The sequence below is a fragment of the Panthera tigris genome, chromosome X (genome assembly GCF_018350195.1).
Source record: "Panthera tigris isolate Pti1 chromosome X, P.tigris_Pti1_mat1.1, whole genome shotgun sequence".
Taxonomy (NCBI): domain Eukaryota; kingdom Metazoa; phylum Chordata; class Mammalia; order Carnivora; family Felidae; genus Panthera; species Panthera tigris.
The window spans coordinates 81,196,378-81,211,977 of NC_056677.1; the positions used below are offsets into that span (position 1 = coordinate 81,196,378).

The following is a 15,600-nucleotide window of genomic DNA, read 5'->3' on the forward strand; positions in this document are numbered from 1 at the left end:
CCCAAGCAGGCCCAGCACCATCAGCACAGAGCCCATTGTGAGGCTGAAACTCATGAACTGGGAAATCACGACCTGAGCCAAAACCAAGAGTGGGATGCTCAACCCACTGAGCCACCCAGGTGCTCCCTTAATGGATTTTTAAAGGAAAGCATATTTTTGTTCATTCATGCTTTTTTTTTATTTAATAGGCATTTATTGAGCAGTTACTAATGTCAGTATGTTGGGTACTAGGGATACAACAACAAAACAAACTCTTGGCAGTGTGGTTTCCAAACTGCTGCACATTGAGATTATCTGAGAATCTTTAAAAAAAACATTGATGCCTGGCATCCAGTCTTAGACATTCTGATTTTATTGGTGTGGAATGCAGTCTGGGCATCAGGATTTTTAAAAGCCTCCTTAGGTGATTCCAATTTGCAGCAAAGTTTGGGAACTACTGCCCTAGTACTGGATCAGCTTATAGTCTAAGTTCAGTGCTTTTAGTTACTTTAGATCAGAGATGCCAGAGCATGATTCAGTTTTCCTCACTGAAGGTGCTATTGCTCCATTGCTGTTAAATATTATAGAATTTTAAAGGCTTTGAAACATTTTGGGGAAGACATTTTTAACATAAAGCTATTTCTTTATAGTATCCCAAGTTGCAACTGTTGAGGTTGAAGACTGAAAGAATTTTAAAGGTCCCACTATTTAATATTGTTCCTTTTTCCAGGTCCTGTTGAAACTTCACGGAGTAGAGATAAAACCTTGGAAAAACACTTGAAAACTGTGGAAAATGTGGCTTGGAAGAGTGGCTTAGCTCCAGAAGGAATTGACATTCTACTAAATGTGGCACTTAGTGGCAAATTTGGTATGTCAAGGGGATACATTTGTCATCAGTTTGCAGTTAGTTTTGCCTTCCAGACTTTGAATTAGATTGTTTATTGGTATCAGCTGTAGTTCCTTATTTGTACTATTCTCTTCATAAAGCCAATTTGGTAAGATTATAAAATGGACCTTTCTTGTGTTCAAGCTACCTTATGAACCAAAAGTTTCTGTGTGCATATGTTGAGAATGGTTAGTTATCACATGTCTTTACAAATAGAATGTATAGACTCTTATCTCCAAATATATGGGAGTCATTTTTAGTATTTCTCTTAAGAAGCATAGATAATACTTTAAATAATGCTGCTAAAAGGCAGTTTAAGAGATCACTTGATCTGTATCATTGCTTTTAGGTTTACTTGCCTATGACAAGTCCCTGTTGATACTGTTTCCTTTATAGTGTCTATGATCTAACAGACAATATGCTTTTGTTTTTGTGGAAATGATTCCTTTCCTCTTCTAAGTGCATTTTGAATGGAGGAGGAGTTCTTAGAAATAACACCTGACCCGTATTCTTTTTTACTTGACAAGAACCTTTTAACCTACTCTCATCCAAATTCAGACTCAGAAGGTATTTAAGGCCTTGAACATCTTCATTTTAAAGGTGAGGAAACTGAGACTCAGAGTGGTTAAAGAGACTTGCTTAATGTCAGAGTTAGAACTGGGGAACTTCGATCTTCTAACTCCCCTTCTAGTGTTTATACCGTACCACACTGCTATTGGGCTTTCTACTTTTTTTTTTTTTGAACTGTTAAGACATCTGTCAAAACTGGTTGCTTTATATATTATTTCCTGGCCCTTGCATATTGGGTTCCTTTGTGTATACCCTAGCATCATGTTTTTAGGGGTGTAGGTTTTAAAGCAACAACACATTACTAGCTGAAATCAAAATATGACTCCCAGGTATTTTAGTTCTCTACCTTTACTTGATTAATTCTCTGTGTTTTCCCACAAAGTTAAATTTGACCTGATAAAATTGGCTCTTCTTTTAAGTGGTTTCAGATTTTTTGGTTCTTTTATTTTTTAACGTTTTATTTATTTTTGAGACACAGAGAGAGACAGAATGAGAGTGGGGGAGGGGCAGAGAGAGGGGGAAACACAGAACTCAAAGTAGGCTCCGGGCTCTGAGCTGTCAGAACAGAGCCCAACTTGGGGCTCGAACTCATGAACTGCGAGATCATGACCTGAGCTGAAGTTGGATGCTTAATCGACTGAGCCACCCAGGTGCCCCTAAATTTTTTGGTTCTAATATCTTTTCAGGAATCCATGTTTAATTTTTTAAATGTTTTATTTATTTTTGAGAGACAGAGAGAGAGTGAGCACAAGTGGGGGAGGGGCAGAGAGAGAGGGAGACACAGAATCTGAAGTAGGCTCCAGACTCTGAGTTGTCAGCACAGAACCTTACGCAGGGCTCGAACTTATGAAGCAGGAGATCATGATCTGAGCCAAAGTTGGACACTTAACCGATTGGGCCACCCAGATGCCCCTCCAGGAATCCATGTTTAACTAATCAGTGTCTATTGTGAATTCTATTTCTTCTCCCCTTAAAACATGTATGGAATATACAAGTATTTTCTATTTTGGAATTTCTCTTTTTTTGATACCTTAGAAAGTAATGGTTAGAAGGTTTTCATGATGTTTGTCAGGTCTTGTGGCAAATGCATGCCTCAGCCTTGGAAACTAGTATATGGCAATTTTAAAAATAATCTCTTTCTTTCTATTCTAACTTCATTTTTCTGTTAAGCTGGAATTGGAGATGTGAAATGTGGCCTCCTTAATTGTTTTTCTCCTTTTCGTTATTTCTGTGATACCCTCCATCACTACTATATCTTTACATATAGCTCTTTTGCTAAGTTGAAATGCATATTCAGGGGCAGGTGTGCTACAAATTTCATAGTTAAGTACAAAAGGACTTTGGGGTGCAGTCAGTTAAGCTTCTGACTCTGGATTTTGGCTCAGGTCATGACCTCATGGTTCATGAGATTGAGCCTGTGTTGGGCTCTGCGCTGATAGTGTAGAGCCTCCTTGGGATTCCGTCTCTCCCTCTCTGCCTCTCTGCCTCTCCCGTTTGCGCTCTCTCTCTCTCTCTCTCTCAAAGTTAATAAAGTTTTGAAAAAAGGACTTCAGACACTTTAGAAATTAAAAAGTTGCTGGGAAGTAAGTATTAAGTCTATTGAATTCACCCTTTGAATTTGGTACATGTGTGAAGTGTTAGTCGTCAGACTGTTTTAAACTTTAGAAGAGTTGGGGATGGGAGTAAGGGAGAAAAGAGAAATGAAAACAAGGAACCATAGTGGAATAGAGAGATTTTTATTCTTGTGATTCATCACCTGCCATCACTGCTTCCTTCCTTCTCCACAGAATGATGGAGTAGAAATTGAGGTATATGTAGAATGAATAAATTTAGAAACCTAATGTATAGCATGATGATTATAGTTAATATTGTTTTTAATGTTTATTTATTTTTGAGAGAGAGAGAGAGAGACAGAGTGTGAGTGGGGGAGAGACTGAGAGAGAGACACACACAGAATCTGAAGCAGGCTCTAGGCTCTGAGCTGTCATCACAGAGCCCGATGTGGGGCTTGAACTCACGAACAGTGAGATCAGGACCTGAGCCAAAGTCAGATGCTCAACTGACTGAGCCACCCAGGTGCCCCAATAGTTAATAATATTGTATTGAATATGGGAAATTTGGTCAGAGAGTAGATTTCAGGTGCTCTCACCGCACACACACAAATGTTAACAATGTGAGGAGATAATTGTAAATTATCTTGGCTGTAGTAATCATTTCACTATGTATATGCGTATGATATCATCATGCTATACATCTTAAATATATGTAATTTTTATTTAAAAAATAGATAGAGGTCTTCACCCTCAGGGGAAAAAAAAAGATGCGTGTAAGATGTTTCTGAGGATGTTACCTACGGGCCAAATTAAGATCAGTGTTATTTCCATAAATGGATGTGATCATCATCCTAGAATACATCTAAAACAAACTGTATAAGATAATTTCTAAGAATGCTAATTGCAGAAGTGAGAACTGTGTTATTATAGTGAATGGATGTGATCAGCACACTGTAATGCATGTGAAACAGTGGTTAAAGACATGTATCCAAGATGCTTTTGAAAATTCTATTTGCATGAGAAGTTGAGAATAGTTGTTTTTTCAGTGACTGGTGTGATTACATTATAATGCAAATGAAACAATGTTTACGTACCAAAAAAATTGATGAGATATGCATTTAATTCTTGAAACCTTCATAAGCAGAAATTGATATAGGGTGTATACAAAGCTATTTGCAGCATCACTTCTATTACCAGATGGGAGTATACCATGGAAGCCAGAGAGTATGATGGAAAGATTGGACCAGTATAGAATGATATTACTGCCAGCTAATTCCAAGAATAGCTGTTTCATTCTGCTGTCCTCCCCACTTTTTGGGAGGGATGGAGAATACAAATATATTTATTCTTAAATGAAGCAGCTCATGCAAGATGTCTGTCTGTAGCTTTAAATAAGAATCTATTGTGCCATTAAAAAATAATAACTAAATAAAAAATAATCTTTGAAATTTGTAAGGCTTTTTTTGAAGTATAATTCACATTCCATAGAATTCACTCTTCAAGTATGCAGTTCAGGATTTTTTTTAGCATATTCACAGAGTTGTACAATCATCACCACTTTCTAATTCCCACACATTTTCATCACCCCAAAGAGAAACCCTGTACTCCTCCTCCTTTTTTAAATAGAAATATAGAGTCCAAGAATTTGCTTTATAGTTTATATTAGAAGTTAAAGGTACATTTTTTTTGAAACTATATTTTGAAATGATGATAAGAGATCTATCAAATATTACTGTTGTTTATTGCCTTCAGTATACAGTGAGATTTTTTGGGACTAAGTGAATAATAGTAAAGTAATAAACAAGATTCTAAAATGTAGTTTAATTTGTAGTTTTGTCTGCTTTCCAGGAAATGTTGTAAACACTCGGATATTGAAGTGCATGATTCCAACAACTCTAATATCAGAAGATTCTGTGGTTAAGGCGGTCTCCTGGCTTTGTGTTGGCAAGTGTTCTGGTAGCACCAAGGTAATCTTTTTAAACACTTTGATGATAAGTCCTTCAGAACCACTTAAGGGCTGGCAAGGAAGAGCCACTTATGGAGTAATGGCAGTGGCTTTTTGTGGAAAGCCTGTGGTTTTGGAACAATATAACTTGATGCAGGGACTCTGCTCAAGCAGAAATTTTTTACTGAGATATAAAATCTATTATCCTACTTTGTGCTAGAGGCTTCTAAAACAGCCCTGAGTGGGCAATTAAGCTCTCTCCTGTGCCAGTTATATTTCTCTAAAGATAAGCATTTTGTCTCTTGATAGGTACTTTTTTATCGTTGGCTGGTTGCTATGTTTGACTTCATTGATCACAAGGAGCAAATTAACTTACTCTATGGCTTCTTTTTTGCCTCATTGGAAGATGATGCACTGGTAAGTAAAAATTGGACAACATCATGCATCAATCAAATGGTACGCTCTTGTATATTGACACATGATGTGTGCTTCAAAGTGCCACACAATGAGTTTTTCCTTATTTTTATTTTTAAATGTTAATTTATTTATTGAGAGAGTGAGGCAGAGCACGCATGCACATGAGCTGGGGAAGGGAAGAGAGAGAGAAATCCCAAGCAGGCTCTGTGCTGTCAGACACAGGGCTCAAACTCATGAACCCATGAGATCATGACCTGAGCCAAAACTGAGAGTTGGATGCTCAACCGGCTGAGCCACCCCAGTGCCCTGTTTTTCCTTATTTTAAATATTTTTTTAAGTTTTTTAAGTTTTTTAAGTTTGTTTATTTATTTATTGAGAGAGAGAGAGAGAGAGAGAGAGAGAGAGAGAGAGAGAGAGAGAACGTGAGCAGGGAAGGGCAGAGAGATAGAGGGACAGAGGATCCAAAGCCGGGTCTATGCCAATAGCAGATAGCCAGCAGAGAGCTCGATGCCGGGCTTGAACTCATGAACCATGAGATCATGACCTGAGCTGAAGTTGGAGGCTTAACTGACTGAGGCACTTAGTTGCCCCTGTTTTTCCTTATTTTAAAATAGTCAGCGGCACCTGGGTCGCTCAGTTGGTTAAGACTCTGACTTCGGCTCAGGTCATGATCTCCTGGTTCGTGAGTTTGAGCCCCATGTTGGACTCTGTGCTGACAGCTCAGAGCCAGAGCCTACTTTGGATTCTGTGTCTCCCTCTCTCTCTGCCCCTCCCCAGCTCATGCTCTGTCTCTGTCTCTCTCTCTCTCTCTCTCTTTCTCTCTCAAAAAATAAGTAATAAACATTTTTAAAAAAGGGGCTCCTGGGTGGCTCAGTTGGTTGAGTGTTCCCCTCGGCTCAGGTCATGATCTCACAACCTGTGAGTTAGAGCCCTGCGTCGGGCTCTGGGCTAACAGCTCAGAGCCTGGAGCCTGCTTAGGATTCTATGTCTCCCTCCCTCTCTGCCCCTCCCCTGCTTGTGCTATCTCTCTCAAAAATAAACATCAAAAAAATTAAAAATAAACATTAAAAAAAATAAAAATAAAATGTTAAACATATAGAAAAGTATAAAGCATAACACTCTTGCACCTGTCTTTCATATTAACAAAGTTTTTACCATATTTGCTTTATATTTTCTTTTAAGGAAATAAAATGTTACAGATAGAATCAACTCCACATTGGAGTCTGCTAATTTAGGGCAGTGATTGTAATCTTTTCCCTTTAAAACCACTTTAACAGAGTCCTGTGGGTCACTTATTCTACATTTTCTTGTATTACCACTGCAAAAACCTCATCAGAATTAATGAGGAGAGTATTGCTTTTGATGAGATACTAGTGGACTGATTTTGATGAAATAGCATAATTATTCCCCTTGAAAACATTAGTAACTCTAAGAAATCAATCTACTCTCCACCTGGAAGACTTTCAAGGGCCATCAGTAGTTCATAGACCGTGTGAATCATTCACTTAACCAAATTCCTCTTGGCTTTGGAAAGGAAATTCATTCATTGATTTTACTTTTAAAAATTGATGTTTTCACTGTATTTGTTGCATTGTACTAGGCATTGTAGAAGATTAAAAGTTTAGCAGAGAGTTTCTGTATTCCAGGGATTTAAAATCCAGTTTGGGGGATTAAGGAAAGTACATAAAGTTAAATAATATCTTAAGAGTTAAATTATCAAAGATAGTATATGACAATGTGGGGATAATAATTGCTGTGACTTTTCCAAGAAGGAAGAGAGCACTGTAAACCAGAGTGATTAGAAAAAGCATCATAAATAAAGTATGTGGGCGTCAAGCTAGTCCTTGAAGGTTGAATAGGATGTGAGATTTGATAAAAGGAAATATTTCATATGACAGGAACATTTTAAGCAAAGTTATTAGCTGTGTAAATTTTGTTCCCAGAGAACTTCAATAGATCAGTCTGACTTAACTACAGTTGTGTCAGGCAGTGGTGGAAGGTAGGGCTGAAAAAGTTGGATGAGGAAAGATTGTAGAGGTCTTAAGGTGATGCTAAAGAATTTGAACTTTATCCTCTATCCAGTGGGGAAATCAGTGATAATTTTTGGGAAGAACATGTTGAAAGCAGAATTGTTGGAAGTTGTGTTTAGTATGCCAAACAATATGAATAAGGAGAGAGGCTAGTGTTGGGAAGAATAGTTAGGAGACTAATATGATAATCCAGGTATAAAGTGATGAAGTCCTAGACTAGAAATGCTCAAATATGATTTGTGGGCCCCTTGAGTCTCCCTGATTCAGGAGTTCTGAGAGGTCAAAATTATTTTCATAGCAATGTCAAGATGTTATCTGCTATTTTCATTGTGTTGGCATTTGCACTGATGGTGCTATAAAGTAATGGTGAATATAACTGGTGCCTGAGGGGCGACTGGGTGGCTCAGTTGGTTAAGCGTCTGAGTTCAGCTCAGGTCATGATCTCATGGTTTGTGAGTTCGAGCCCCGCATTGGGTTCTGTGCTGACAGCTTGGAGCCTGGAACCTGCTTCGCTTCTGTGTCTCCCTCTCTTTCTGCCCCTCCCCAGTTTGTGCTCTCTCTTTCTCTCTCACTCTCTCACTGGTGCCTTAGCCAGAATCAGGGCAGTGGGGCCAAACTGTATTAATGGTCATTTTGTTCTTCACTGTAGTAAAAAACAAAAATGCTAGTTTCTCTTAATCTCTCAAATGAAGCAGTAAAAAATAATGCATTAATTTTACTAAATTTCAACCTTTGAGATATGTTTTTAATATTCTGTGTGATGAAATAGGAGATACAAATAAATCCCTTCTGTGTACTAAAGTACAATTGTTGTCCTGAGGAATAGCACTTATGTGATTGAGTTGTGAGCTAAACTAGCTGCTTTCTTCATGGAATACCATTTTTACTTGAATGACTGACGTTTAAACTATGGTTATTCAGATGTGGGTATTTGGCAGATGTTTTCTCAAAAATGAAAAGCCAGCCTGTCATTTCAAAGGAAACAACTTGAAGTATTTGTTCCCACTGATTTGAGCTTTCAAGTGAAAATTATGAGTTGGGAAAATTTGTATCTACCACTGTGAACTTGACAGCTTCCCAATACTTAAACTTTTCTGATGAGATTGGTAACAATAATAATAAATGTGAATTGTAATGAAATGTGTCAATATTTGGAAGCTTGGTATAACTCAATAAACCAGTCTTTTCCAGATGACTAAGTATGATGTTATAAAATTATACATGGGTAAAAGATCCATTCAAAATGCAAGATATATCAATGAATTTTATTTATTTACGTAATACTTTTTCAAAAGACTTTATTTCTTTAATGTTTTTTCAACAGACTTTAATTTTATACACCAATGAATTTTAATAGAACAGTACAAAGAGTTCATTGATAAGGTTTCAGATTCCACATTGCAGCTAACCCTTAAGAGACTACCACTTATCAAGACTAATATACACCATTTTATGAAAAGGCTATTAAAATATTCCTTTCTTTTTCAACTACATGTCTGTGAGGCTGGATTTTCTTCATTTACTTCAGTGAAAACAAAGGGCACCAGGTTTAGTGCTGAAGCAGAGAATCCAGCTGTATTCTATTAAGTCTGAAACATTAATGTCACTCTAGTCTTTTCTTTTTTTTTTTTTTTGGAGAATTAGTTGTTTTTCATAAAATATGTCATTTATGTTAGCATGTAATGGGTTTATTATTTTTAATGGATTAATAACCATTTTTAAATTTCTCAGTTTTAATTTCTAATATGGTGGGTATCTATAGATATAAACCAGATAAACAAAAGCTCTTTGGGATCCTCTAAGTTTTAAGAACGTAAAGAGTCTTGAGACCAAAAGGTTTGAGAACCACTGTCCTAAACTAAGGAGGTGGCAGTGGGGATGAAAAAGTGAAAGGACAGGTTTTGGTGGAAATTATAAAGGAAGAATTGACAGGATCTGGTACCTAAACTGGATTAAGGAAAGGATCAGGAGATCAAGATCTGAGCCATTTCTCAGCATGGCTCAGAATGATGGTACCTTTGAACATAAAAGGGAAGGAGGTAGTTTTGGAAGGCATATAATATATTTGGATTTAGATGTACAAAGTTTTAGAGCACAAGGCGTCCTGTAGAAATTCACTTAATGAACATTTATTAACTGCATACTATGCCAGACATTGAATTTAGAATTGAAAATACAAATAACAGTAAGACATAATAGTTAATATATGTGAGGCTTATATGCTAGGCATTTGGTGCTTTATATACAGTTATTTTATCAACTCTAAGATGCCATCAATTGTAAGAGACATCATTATCTTATGAACCACTACTAAAAAGTGCTGTCATTAAAACTGTCATACGGCATCAATTATAAGATTAGTCCTATTTTCAGAGATTTAAAATGTAAAAAAAAATATTGGATTATGTATTTTTTCTAGTCCTGGGGTTCTGAAATATTCCTTTAAAATTCAATATTTTTTTACATCAACATTCCTTTAAAAAAATATTGAGGGGCATCTGGCTGGCTCAGTCAGTGAAACATGTGACTTGATCTTGGGTCATGAGTTCAAGCCCCATGTTAGACACAGAGCTTACTTTTTAAAAAATGTTTATTGAGCACCTACTATTTTTTGTACTTGTGCTGTCCAGTATGGTAGCCATTAACCTCATGTGACTAGTGAACACTAGAAAGTTAGCTGGGCCAAACTAAAATGTGTGTAAGTATAAAATATACACGAGATAAAATGTGGTTTTGACCCATTTAAGTCTCTTGACAACCTTACAAGATATAGGCTTTTATCCTTATTTTATTATTTTCTTTAAAAATTTTTAATGCTTTATTTAATTTTTTAAATTTAATTTATTTTTTAAATTTACATCCAAGTTAGTTAGCATATAGTGCGACAATGATTTTAGGAGTCGGTTCCTTAATACCCCTTACCCATTTAGCCCATCCCCCTTCCCACAACCCCTCCAGTAACCCTCTGTTCTCCATATTTAAGAGTCTCTTATGTTTTGTCCCCCTCCATGTTTTTTTTTTTAATTTTTTTTAACGTTTATTCATTTTTTGAGAGAGAGAGAGGGACAGAGCATGAGTGGGGGAGGAGAAGAGAGAGAGGGAATCACAGAATCCGAAGCAGGCTCCAGGCTCTGAGCTGACAGCACAGAGCCCGACGCAGGCCTCGAACTCACAAACCGTGAGATCATGACCGAGCCAAAGTGGATGCTCAACCGATTGGGCCACCCAGGTGCCTCACCCCCTCCCTGTTTTTATATTATTTTTGCTTCCCTTCCCCTATGTTCATCTGTTTTGTATCTTAAAGTCCTCATATGAGTGAAGTCATGATTTTTGTCTTTCTTTGACTGATTTCGCTTAGCATAATACCCTCTAGTTCCATCCACATAGTTGGAAGTAGCAAAATTTCATTCTTTTTGATTGCTGAGTAATACTCCGTTGTGTATGTATATGTACATACCACATCTTCTTTTTTTTTTTTTTTTTTTTTATTTTTTAATATATGAAATTTACTGTCAAATTGGTTTCCATACAACACCCAGTGCTCATCCCAAAAGGTGCCCTCCTCAATACCCATCACCCACCCTGCCCTCCCTCCCACCCTGCCCTCCCTCCCACCCCCCATCAACCCTCAGTTTGTTCTCAGTTTTTAACAGTCTCTAATGCTTTGGCTCTCTCCCACTCTAACCTCTTTTTTTTTTTTTCCTTCCCCTCCCCCATGGGTTTCTGTTATGTTTCTCAGGATCCACATAAGAGCATACCACATCTTCTTTATCCATTCATCCATCAATGGCTATGGATAGTGCCGCTATAAATATAGAGGTGCATGTGCCCCTTCAAAACAGCATACCTGTATCCCTTGGATAAATACCTAGTAGTGTAATTGCTGGGTCATAGGGTAGTTCTATTTTTAATTTTTGAGGAACTGCCATACTGTTTTCCAGAGTGGCTGCACCAGTTTGCATTCCCACCAGCAGTGCAAAAGTGTTCTCCTTTCGCCACATCCTCGTCACAGCTGTTGCCTGAGTTGTTAATGTTAGCCATTCTGACAGGTGTAAGGTGGTATCTCATTGTGGTTTTGATTTGTATTTGCCTGATGATGAGTGATGCTGAGCATTTTTTTCATGTGTCAGTTGACCATCTGGATGTCTTCTTTGGAGAAGTGTCTATTCATGTCTTTTGCCCATTTCTTCACTGGATTATTTGTTTTTTTGGGTGTTGAATTTGATAAGTTCTTTATAGATTTTGAATGCTAACCCTTTATCTGATATATTGTTTGCAAGTATCTTCTCCTATTCTGTCGGTTGCCGTTTAGTTTTGCTAATTGTTTCCTTCCCTGTGCAGAAGCTTTTTATCTTGATGAGGTCCCAATAGTTCATTTTTGCTTTTGTTTCCCTTGCCTCTGGAGATGTGTTGAGTAAGAAGTTGCTGCAGCCAACGTCAAAGAGGTTTTTGCCTGCTTTCTCCTCAAGTATTTTGATGGCTTCCTGTCTTACATTTAGGTCTTTCATCCATTTTGAGTTTATTTTTGTGTATGGTGTAAGAAAGTGGTCCAGGTTCACTTTTCTGCATGTCACTGTTCAGTTTTCCCAGCACCATTTGCTGAAGAGAGTGTCTTTATTCCATCGGATATTCTTTCCTACTTTGTCAAAGATTAGTTGGCCATATGTTTGTGGGTCTATTTCTGGCTTATTTATTCTGTTCCATTGATCTGAGTGTCTGTTTTTGTGCCATTAATTTTTTTAATGTTTATTTATTTTTGAGAGAGAGAGACAGAGCACGAGTGGGGGGGGGGGCAGAGAGAGAGGGAGACACAGATTCTGAAGTAGGCTCCAGGCTCTGAGCTGTTACCATAGAGCCTGACGTGGGGCTGGAACTCACGAACCACAAGATCGTGACCTGAGCTGAAGTTGGATGCTTAACAGACTGAGCCACCCGGGTGCCCCCGTTTTATTTTATTTTTTGAGAGAGAGAGAATGAGAGAAAGACAGAGTGTGAGCAGGGGCGGGGCAGAGAGAGAGGGAGACACAGAATCCAAAGTAGGCCCCAGGCTGTGAGCTGTCAGCACAGAGCCTGACACAGGCTCGAACCCACGAACTGTGAGATCATGACCTGAGCCAAAATTGGACGTTTAACCAACTGAACCACCCAGGTGCCCCTTTGTTTTTCTGTTTTAGAGATGAGGAGTCTTGAGGCACAAAGAAGTCAAATAATTACCCAGGGTCACATGACTAGAGCCAGGATTTACGGCAAAATTGTATCATTCCCTTTTTAGAGAAGAGACAACTAGGCGTGGAAAAGCTAAATAACTTTGCTGAGGTAAGCTACCTAGTAAGAGACTTAGCCTGGAAGATCTTTAAAGGTAGTAGGGGAAAAGATAAGTACAAGGTGATAAATCCTATGAGAGTATCCACAGGGTTCTGTGGTGGTATAGAGGAAAGGCGTCAAAATAAGACTAGGGATCAGAGTTAAAATTATAGGAATTTGTTTTCTGTAGGAAGCAAGATACCTCTCCTGACAATAAGGAAAAAGGATGGGTGTTGATGCTAATACATGTGTGGGTTAGTAAGGGACACAGTTGAGGGAGTTCCTGCCCAGTGGTAATTTTTTTTCAAGTTTTCACTCAAGTAGGAGGCAAAGTCTTCTAACAGTGAGGAGGGGAAGATAAAATACTATGTTTGAGGAGACAGTATACATTTTGAAATAGCTTCTGATGGAAATGGGAATGGGAGATGATTAGAGACAGAAGTTTTGAAGGCCCAGATGGGGTTAGGGAGCATGGATATGTAATGTTACTAATATGCAAAGGATAGGTCAGATAAGAATACAAGAGCATGATTGAACTGATGGACCAGGGAGTCTAGATAGAAAGGGGAAGTAGGTGAAGACAGAAGAGGGCAGACTGGGAACATACACAGCTGAGGTTTGGAATGCTTTGGTGATTGTCAAGACCTGTAGTGGGGTTAAAAGCTGGAATAATAGGAAATTGTTGCATTGGAGTTTAAGGTTCAGGAGTCGATGGTTCAGTGTGATGACAAGATTCAGAGTGACCATGGCGAGAGAGTTGTTGAAGTAGAGTGAGGGAATGAAGGTTATTGGAATTGACATTTTCTGTTTCCTTATGGATTTGTTGTTGTTGCTGCCCGTCTATCGATTATGGAGTAAAGTATGTTGAAAATCTCCCACTGTGATGGCAGATTTGTCAGTTTTTCTTTAAAGTTCTGTCAGTTTTTGCTTTATTTATTTTGAATCTGTTATTAGGTGTTTGCCCAATTATAGTTTTCTTATCATTCTGATGAATCAAACCTGTTATCATGGAGTAACTCTTTGGGGTGCCTGGGTGGCTCAGTTGCTTAAGTGTCCGACTCTTGATATGGCTCACATCGTGATATCACTGTCATGAGATTGAGCCCATTATGCTCTGCTCTGAATGCAAAGTCTGCTTGGGATTCTCTCCCTCCCTCTTTCTCTGCCCACCCCCCCAAATAAATAAACATGGAGTAACTCTTTGTTATTGGAAATGCTTTTTGTTTTAGTCTGTTTTGTAGGAGACTGACATTGCTACTCTGGCTTTATTTTGGATGGTAGTTGCTTGGTATATTTCCATCTTTTGGGGTTTTACTTAATCTTTTTTTCTTTTTTTGTCCTCCTGTCTTAGATGCCTCTTTTGAATAGTATGTAACTAGATTTTATTTTTAAATCCTGTTTGATGATTTTTGTCTTTAACCTAGACAATTATTTACCTGTGTAGTGATTATTGATATACTAGGAATAAATTCAAAGATCTTATTTGAAACTTTCTAAATGATTGGCTTTTTTCTGCCTTTTTCCCCCCTCTTTCTCTGTTATTTTCGATTGATTGTGGTTTTCCCCCTATTCTTGTTTGGAAGTTAGTTATACATTCTGTGTGTGTTCTTTTAGGTGTTATTGTATCTATTTTAACATGCATATTTATTGTAAAAATGTACAACAATGTCACTCTTCCTACTGTTTTTCTTCTGGAAAATATAGTTATTTTTCATAGAATATGTTATTTATGTTAGCATGTAATGGGCATATTATTTTTTAATGAATTAATAAACATTTCAATTTTTCTCAGTTTTAATTTCTAATATGATTTTTCATAGAGGCTAAAGGTAACCAGTATCTTTACCCTCATCTTAAATGAAGCAAGGTCCTAAGAACGCTTTACCTCTGATCAAAGCCTTTCCAGATTATATGCTATTGTCTTGTTTTAATTCTATCTCATTCTTCTCCACCCTTCTCCACACGCACATGAAGTTGACATCATTATTATCTTCACAGTTGATGTTTGTTTAGATTTGCCCACTTATTTACCAATATCTTTGCTTACCATTTGTTTTTGCATCTCAGACCTTCAATCTGAGATCAATTTCCTTTAGAATATTCTTTCAGTGAGAATCTTTTGATAGTAAACTGTTGTTGTCTGAAAATGTCTTAGAGTGCCCTGTTCTAGGGTGACAGTTAAATTCTCTCAGGACATTGAAAATATTATTTCACTGGCTCTTTCTTTCCCTTGTTGTTGACTCTGTTTAATTGTAATCTGTCATTTCTTCTTTTCTCTCTGGGTACTTTTTAAGAACAGCTTTATTGAGATATAATTCACATATCATACAGTCTACCTCCTCAAGGTATACAATTCACTGGTTTTTAGTATGTTCACAGATACGTGCAACCATGAGAATAGTCAATTTTAGGACATTTTCATCACCCCCCAAACCCCATACCCTTTATCTATCATTCCCCCATCTTTCTATTTAGGGGTTCCTAAACAACTCCTAATTTATTTTCTGACTTTAAATATTTGCCTGTTTTTTAATTTAATTCCAAGTTAGTTAACGTACATTGTAATCTTGGCTTCAGGAGTAGAGCCCAGTGACTCATCACTTACGTGTAACACCCAGTGCTCATCCCAACAAGTGCCCTCCTTAATGCCCATCACCCATTTAGCCCATACCCCCAACCCCAATGTCTCCAGCAACCCTCAGTTCTCTGTACTTAAGAGTCTCTTATGGTTTGTATCCCTCTCTGTTTTTATCTTATTTTTCCTTCCCTTCCCCTATGTTATCTGTTGTGTTTCTCAAATTCTACACATGAGTGAAATCATGATACCTTTCTCTGACTGACTTATTTCACTTAACATAATACTCTCTAACTCTATCCATGTTGTTGCGAATGGCAAGATTTCATTCTTTTTCATCA

General features: G+C 37.6%; 1 protein-coding gene across 3 annotated transcripts in view; it reads left to right on the plus strand.

Moving 5' to 3' along the window:
• CENPI (centromere protein I) overlaps positions 1-15,600 on the plus strand; it is an 80,963-nt gene that overhangs the window by 1,565 nt on the left and 63,798 nt on the right. For all 3 annotated transcript variants that reach the window (XM_042975065.1, XM_042975066.1, XM_015542899.2), the window contains exons 2-4: positions 710-847; positions 4,837-4,955; positions 5,243-5,350. In XM_042975065.1, coding sequence (XP_042830999.1) covers positions 710-847; positions 4,837-4,955; positions 5,243-5,350 — 365 coding nt within the window. The remainder of the gene's footprint in view (positions 1-709; positions 848-4,836; positions 4,956-5,242; positions 5,351-15,600) is intronic.